The sequence below is a fragment of the Antennarius striatus genome, chromosome 10 (assembly GCF_040054535.1).
Source record: "Antennarius striatus isolate MH-2024 chromosome 10, ASM4005453v1, whole genome shotgun sequence".
Classification (NCBI taxonomy): domain Eukaryota; kingdom Metazoa; phylum Chordata; class Actinopteri; order Lophiiformes; family Antennariidae; genus Antennarius; species Antennarius striatus.
The window spans coordinates 16,558,331-16,566,132 of NC_090785.1; the positions used below are offsets into that span (position 1 = coordinate 16,558,331).

The following is a 7,802-nucleotide window of genomic DNA, read 5'->3' on the forward strand; positions in this document are numbered from 1 at the left end:
TGTCAAAAATAGATAAAGTACACTTCTTCTTCTTCATTTTTCAAATATAAAAATTCTGAGGCTGTAATTTTCTGTCAGTACTAATACTATATATATACCGGTAATTATAAGTACCAAAAGTTATGCACGTGTTTCAAAGATTAGCTAACTTGTGTCAAGAACGTGAATCTTTCAAGGTCTGCCGTAGAGGTGGGTGAGATGACGTCATCAAATGCCGTACGCCTATTGGCCACATGGCCGGAAACGTATGTCCGGGGTTATTTTCAAAATTCAGCGGGGAAGTGGTTGTTGTTGTGGGTGTCAGCTGCACTGCAGCCTTATCGATCACTTGCATATTCGGAATTGTGGATCAAAAATGTCTTTTTCAAGAGCTCCTTTGAAAAGGTTCAACGACACCATAGGTAAGAAACGTTTAAGAGCTAGCGGTAGTTGCTAATGGCACAGCACAATGCAAGATATTCGATCGTAAGTAACGTTAGCTAGTATGCTAGCTGACATAACTCAGTACAGGCAGTTTGCTAAGTCAATATTAACTTGAACCAGTCCGGTAGGCTGTTAGTAGAATAGCAGTCCTGTTACAGCCTGAGAATGTGGTTTCATTTCAATCGTATTTAAACTTTTGAGTGAGTAGCATAAGAAACGGGGTTAACGGTGTGCTATCCGCCGAAGGTTGTGCCCCTCCACCCGGAACCTACGACATTAAACCTGAGGACCTGAGGGGATCAGTTTCTTTTGACAAGTCTGACCGCTTCAAACATGTTAAAGCAGGTGAGTAAATAAGCACATGTTTAAAAAACAACAACAACTGAGTAATCTTAATCAATTTTGTGCCAATGGTATATTTCATCTCTGCATCCAGCTGCTCTACCACCACCACCACCACCATCGCCCTCCAGAAATGCCTTCGTGTCACCCGTCCGCAGGACTGTGTCTGTTGATGGTCTTGTAAGTTCTCCTTTCAGCATGCAGTATCTGGCTTCATCTGCTAGACCAGTGGTCATTAACCTGGGTTCGATCGAACCTTAGGGGTTCGGCGGAGACGGCGATCGAGACAAAACAGCTGACACGTCGTGTCGGGTGTTTTTGCCGAACATACACGAATCACTGTACGTTTGACACATCGTGTCAATTCGTGATGACACGCCCCCCTTAGCCATCACTGGCTGCAGGTGATCACGTGACGCTACATCGATTAGCCTACCTGTGCTAGATGGGATTTTGCGCATTTAGTAGTCGTTCTATGCCTGCCATGATTGTGCGTCATCTGATTGCTTTCTTAATATTTTGATTCATAGTAACTATGTTGAGCAAAAAAAGAAAGTGGTCGGACGGATATGTGTAACCTGAATTTATATGTACTGTATAACGGGAACGTGATGGGAGTCGGCGTTCTGCATGATTTGCAATGTCAAGTTGAGCAAATCTAGTCTCACACTGGCAAAAATAAAGGAACACTTCCTTAAGCTGCATGGGAAACAACAGAAACAGACTTTGCTGTGAAAATGACATCAGAGTAGCACTTGTCAAGGTGAAGCCACGCATATCTGAACTGGTCTCAATAACAGCAGAAGTCACACTGATTTGCAGGTAGGTCATTTCATGTAAGTTCATGCACTGTCTTGGTTTTGTTCTTTGAAAAAGGTGACATTAATTCAAAATTCATTGAATACACCAGTAAAACATATACTTATGTCTTGAATTTGAATTTTTTTTTTTTTTACTAAAGAAGGGTTTGGTGAGTGAGCATATGAAAGTGGCAGGGTTCAGTACCTCCAACAAGGTTCACAACCACTGTGCTAGACCTATGACTGCTCCTGATGTAAAATAATCTGTTTCTCTCATATGAAACCCCAGGTCGAAGGATCAAGTGTAAAGAAAGAGAAGGATGCCACTTCTATGTCAAGGAAGCAGCAAAAGCTCTTGGAGAAAGAGGTACACTTTTAACTGACACATTATTGATTTCATTGCTTTATCACAGAATGTTTTACTTGTCAGCATATCTGCAGACATTCATACTACCACTGTTCCTATCACTGCACATGTCAAATCCTTAATTAGTTTGTTTCCTTTCAGATAAGGTCCTTGGTTCAAGAACGAGGAGAGCAGGACCGCCGTTTGCTCGCTCTAGAAGAGGAGCTGAAGAAAGTGGAGAACAAGCTGCTGTCTGCTGTCAGGGAGAAGACTGGTCTTGCTGCCAGTGTTACAACTCTTGAAAGACAGAGGGCTGAGCTAAAAAAAGTCAATGAATTCCTGAAAAATAAGGTTTGCTTGTTTTGTTGATCATTCATAATAGGTAGTGATATATTTTGAAGTCATATCTTGATTACTAATTTTGAAAAGGGTGACTGAGTGTATGCTTGGTTTAGGTTTCTGCTGACACAACAAAAAAGAGAATAAATTCTCTCACAATGGAGTTGATGGAAGCCAGGAACACTTTGGATGCGAAAAAGAAGGTACTAATTGCAACCATATATTCAGAGCTTCTTCCTTGGTTTGATGATGGCCAAACATTTCATCAGAGTTTATGCGTGTGTGTGTGTGTGTATGTTTATTTTTGTGTACGTCCAGGAGTTGAGTGTCATGCAGGTTAATACTGATGGTCAACTGAAGGTTCTAGAAACTGACCTCCAAGCTGCCAGGTCTACTGTCACTGCTATGAAAAACAAGAACAAAGACTTGGGTGAGATTTAACTACAGCAGATAAACGTGTGTTCATGTAGATGAACAGAAACAAGAGGTGACTGGATGTGTTCTGGGATTTTAAAATTTTACAGAGGATTTTCATCAAGTCAGCAAAAGTCAGAATGAAGCCTTGGAGAATGAAAATGCCAGATTATATGGTAAGATCTGAGGATATTCTATTTTTTCCTTGATAAACAATTAGTATTTTTTTCCCCTGCAAGAATATGTCTCCCCTTTTCATGACAGTTTTCTCAGCCTGATAACAGAAGGTGAGGTGAGTGACTCTGGAAGAAGATACAGTAGTGGTATTGATAATCAATTTTTGGCCAGTAACTGTAACTGATCCAAAAATTAATCGATCAATCTTTGTTCAGAGTCACTCATTCCACATTTGAGATGCAAGTACATTGGCCTCAACATGCAAATGAATAAGCTAGATGACATCAAACAGGATTTGTACTCCTGCTTCCTTTTGTTATTGTCGATAAATGTGTGTTGCAGCTGTGATACAAGAGCTGAAAGAGGAGACCAGAGTTGTACAACATTACCTGGATACAGCCAATGACCAGATCCAGGTATTAATTAAATCCATAAAAGCAACTTTTACAAGAACAATTTTTCCTGTGAAAGAGAAGCTTAATCTGTTTGGGGTTCTGCAAAAATATGGAATTTGATATTGGTAATTTTCAGGACAGAATAAATATAGACAAATGACTTTTAGAATCATGGCAGTCTTAGTAGGAAGCATGTGTTCATGTTCTGGTAGGATCTTTGCCTGAAGCTCCAAGAAAAGACTAAGGAGAACGCTGTTGCTGGGTCACAGGCGGAGAAAGTAAAGTAAGAATATTAAAAAACCTAACTTTTTTGTTGAGCAAGTTTGATCTGAACTGCAAGTGGAAGCAGCAAGACATTCATTTGTCACTTTCCTACAGGCAACTCGAGGCCGAACTTGCACAGTGCACAGCTGATTTGGAAAGCACTCGGAATGTGCTCAGACAAAAAGATGAAGAGACTCAAACACTGCAGCAAGAGTTACAGGTGTCAAAGGATGCTTTAGTGAAGGTAGAAAGGAGGTTGGAAGACCAAGAACAGGAGCTTACATCTTCACAAAATTCCACAAGTTGCTTGGAGGAAAAAATTAATTTGGCCAACCAAGAAATTAAGGACTATCAGGTGACAGTTCGTCAGCAGGATGCAGAGCTGGCAAGACTAAGGGAAGTGCTCAGAAGGACGGAGAAGGAGCTTGATGAGAGAGTGGCACATCTTGAACAGCGATATCTGTTCTCAGAGGAAGAGAGAAGTATGGTAGTCATATTCCTGTAATTAAAATTTTAGATGGAAAAACTTTAGTTATGTGTAATATATTTATTATGTATACTGTATATTATTTTGGTTATAGGTAAGACTCAGGAGGAGGGGCTGAGGAGAGTGGAGGAACTGAAAACAGAGCTCGTCTCACTAAAAGAGACTAAAAGAGATGAGAGAAAGAGACAGATTCAGCTCGAGCAGGAAGTCAGTGCTCTAACTGAAGAACTTACAAAAGAAAAGGTGACACATTTTTTTTCTGTTGTGGCACATTTTTAGAGCGAGTGCATAGCGCAATAACCGGCTGTTTCCATTTCTCTACAGGCACTTGTGGACTCCTTGTCTGTTCTGGTGGAGCAGGAGAGGCAGGATTCAGAGGAGCGGTTTGGACAGCTAAAGGAGGAGATGGAAGAGGTGCTAGGAGAGCTCGCTCTCCTGGAGAATCAGGAGCAGAAAAGTCAGGAGGCCATCCGGAAGCTGCGGGGAGAGAATAATGAGCTGGAGGGACAGCTGAATGATACTAGGGCTCTGTTGCAGAGGTGAGCAAAGCACACCCATTCTAACAAGGAAGTGTAAGAATAAAGATCACAAAACTTGCAAAACAGCTATTTTTTTTGTCAGTCCTTGTTTGCTGCTAATTAGTCACAGGGGGACATAATGCAGAGAAAAATTATCACAGCTTGCATCTCTGTGACATGTCTGACATGTAAGTTTGCAAGTAACTTCATAACTCCTTTATAGTCTTAGGGGAAGATCTTTAAAAATGGAAGCAGGAAGAGTTGGGAGAGCCAAAGCGGCTGCATAACAAAATAATCTAGATTTGTTTTGTCATGAAATTTGAATAAATGAAGTAAAATGGCCATCACAATATCTGAATCCTGGATGGCTTTGTCAAATGTCTTTTTTTTAGTGCAACTTGCAGCCAAGAACTCAGACATGCAGTTCATGGTGATGCATGACACATTAAGCAGCAAACAGATGCAGTATTATAACGGTGTTATTGTGATTTGTAGCAAGAGCTGTGATGTGGCAGCTCTAAAAGAGGACCATTTCACAGCCTTGACAGAACTACAAGAGGCACAGATGCACTCAGTGAGCAAGATGGCAGATATTGTCACAGAGCTGGAAAGGTGAGTGAATAAAACTGATTGTTTATGGATATTATTTATGAAATGTTTTTTTGATTAATATAGATTTTCAAATTAGTTCAGAGAATAAGGTTCATGGAGAGCTTGTCTCATTTTAGTACTAAAGAGGCTCTAAAGCTAGCAGAGGAAGGACAAAAATCATTGGGACTGGAGGTAGAGAAAGTGACACAGAAAACGAAAGAAGAGAGGGACAAAATCCTCCAACAGAAAGAGGAGGAACTCAAGAGACTGAAGGAGGTTCTAGAGGAGCACCAGAAGGCACAGCTCACTGAGGCTAGGGAGGAGAATTCAAGGTATGCCTCAAATTGAATTTCAGTGTGCATGAAAGTAATTGTAACTTTTCAACACTTTTGATATTCTCATTTTCACTGGCTTGATAGACTGTTGCTGGAGGTGCAGACTCGCCTTACACAAAAAGAAAAGGAGATCGAAGGCATGGAGGTGAGCCATGCTGCCCTGATTAGTCAACTCCACCGTGAGGTACAGCTGCAGACAAAGGAGAAAGAAGATGCACTGAAACAACTAGAGGAGCAGAGAGGTCAAAGTGTAACTCTGCTACAAAATGAGAAGGAAGAAGCACAGGAACTGCTTAGACAGGTCAGCCAGGAAAAAGTGGAAATAATGGAACAGCTCAAACAAGAGCAAGAAGAGAAGGTTAAAATTCAGACAGCACTTCAAGAGGAAAGGGAAGCACTGGAGGTTGAAAGGAAGGACCACCAGCAAGCAAGGTCAAAGGTGCACACACTACAGATTGATCTTGACAGGGCAGACAAAGAATGCATGACTCTTCTGTCCGAAGTGAAACTCAAAGAGGAGTCCATAGTTGCCCTTGAAAATCAGCTTAACACGGCAGAGCAGGACAGAAATCAGCTTCGGTCTCGCCTGGATGAGGCTGAAAAAAGGAGTTTGAACTTCCAGACCCAATTAGGCCTTATTAAAGAGAACACCAAAGCCATGCAGCATGAGCTGGAGGAAAAACGGCAAGACAGAGGGGCTCTACAGGAGCAGGTAGAAATACTGACTCAAGAAAAGGTTACACTGCAGTGGGATATGGAGGAGCAGCGGCAGAAACTGGAAAGAGAAATAAAAGAAGCACAGGAGAAAATGTAAGAAATGATGGATTTTACCTGTTTGTGCAATAGAGAATTTTATTATTCAATTAATACATTTATCTCTTTATTTTTTTGTTCTCCTAAGTGCCCCAAGTGCAGAGATAGAACACTGGAGGAAACAGTATGAAGAGCTGTTTGCAAAAGTAAAGCCTTTCCAGGTCAGTCTTGGTTTATTTTATATCTTCCTCCGAACAAACCTTGTGTTCCTAGGACGAATGTAAATATGGTTGTGCTCTAGGTTAAAAGGCTAATATCTGGAAGTGGATAAGAGTATGAATGTCAAATTCAATGTATTAACTGGTTGAAAACTTTTAATGTCTGAGTTTGTTGACAACATATCGTAATGAGAGAGATGTTTGTGGATTCTGGGAGACGGGAATTTCAGAAGCCTGTTGGCTTCTACTCGTCAGCCCTTTTTTTCGGATGTTGTTGAAGTTGTGAAGGTGTGCAGTCTGTCATATTAACATGTCCGGAAAAATAAATAAATTAATAAATATCTTTACCGAATCCTCTTTCGCTAATGCTAACCTCACATAATGCTGCCTGTCATTGCTCTATTAACAGGTCTGGCTATATTAATCAAAAGAATTCATCAAAGTTTTTCTAAATAGTAATTCTGTTAAAACCGAACTAATATTCATGTTGTCCACAGGAACAACTCAATGCATTTGCAGCAGAGCGAAATGCACTACTTAATGAAAACGGAGCAAACCAAGAGGAGTTAAACAGGTTGTCTGATGCTTACGCCAGGCTACTGGGCCACCAGAACCAGAAGCAGAAGATCAAACATGTGATGAAGCTGAAGGATGAGAACATCTCCCTGAAACAGGTGATGGATGATTTATATCCAAACCCTACACCTACATTGTCACAAGCTCAAGTGCTGCACTTCTTATTTCGTCTCTGTGCAGGAGATTTCCAAGCTTCGGTCCCAGGTAAATAGGCAGAAGAGTGATTTGGAGCAGCTGAAGTCAAAACTCCCTGGTGCTTCTTGCCGCAGGTTTGATCCCAGCAAAGCTTTCCAACACAACAAGGAGAACAGACAAAAGGAAAAAACTGAACCTTTTAAAGATGGTGAGTGCTAACCTGACCTGTCAAAGCAACATTAAGAAACTGCATTCACAGTTTTATGGATTTCATGCTATTGTGGAAATATTTGAACGGATGCCTTCTTTCTATGTTTTGTCAGGAAATCATTACGTCTAATGGAGCTCTTCAACCAGACAAGCAGTGCCCACTAATTGGCTGCCAGGTTTCATTTCTCTGGATTAGTCCTTCTATCACATCTTTATTTTTTCAGATTTTTACATAGAAAGTGAGGAGTTACATAATGTGTTTTTGTTAGGGATCGTATTCTACATCTGTGTGTATGTATGTATGGGTTTGTGTAATGATAATTAGTGAAAAGATGCATGCAATCTAGGAGCAAAAGCATCAAAATATGAGATTGTTATTGTTTATTGTTTGCAATTCTTTTTATCTGTGTAACCAGCAACTATTTCTCTTACTCCTTTTGTAAATAAATAAATCGTCTGAATAAACTAAAATTTTACGT

At 40.6% G+C, this 7,802-nt stretch overlaps 1 protein-coding gene across 1 annotated transcript; it reads left to right on the plus strand.

Moving 5' to 3' along the window:
- Positions 1–277: 277 nt before the first annotated feature.
- hmmr (hyaluronan-mediated motility receptor (RHAMM)) lies at positions 278–7,771 on the plus strand. The gene is made up of 20 exons (XM_068325548.1): positions 278–401; positions 670–768; positions 860–945; positions 1,855–1,932; positions 2,074–2,262; positions 2,367–2,453; positions 2,569–2,680; positions 2,775–2,840; positions 3,184–3,257; positions 3,449–3,519; positions 3,615–3,982; positions 4,082–4,230; positions 4,312–4,526; positions 5,001–5,117; positions 5,234–5,428; positions 5,516–6,241; positions 6,333–6,405; positions 6,900–7,076; positions 7,159–7,321; positions 7,437–7,771. The coding sequence occupies exons 1-20, from the start codon at positions 356–358 to the stop codon at positions 7,451–7,453; spliced, it is 3,108 nt and encodes a 1,035-aa protein (XP_068181649.1). The 5' UTR covers positions 278–355; the 3' UTR covers positions 7,454–7,771.
- Positions 7,772–7,802: the final 31 nt, after the last annotated feature.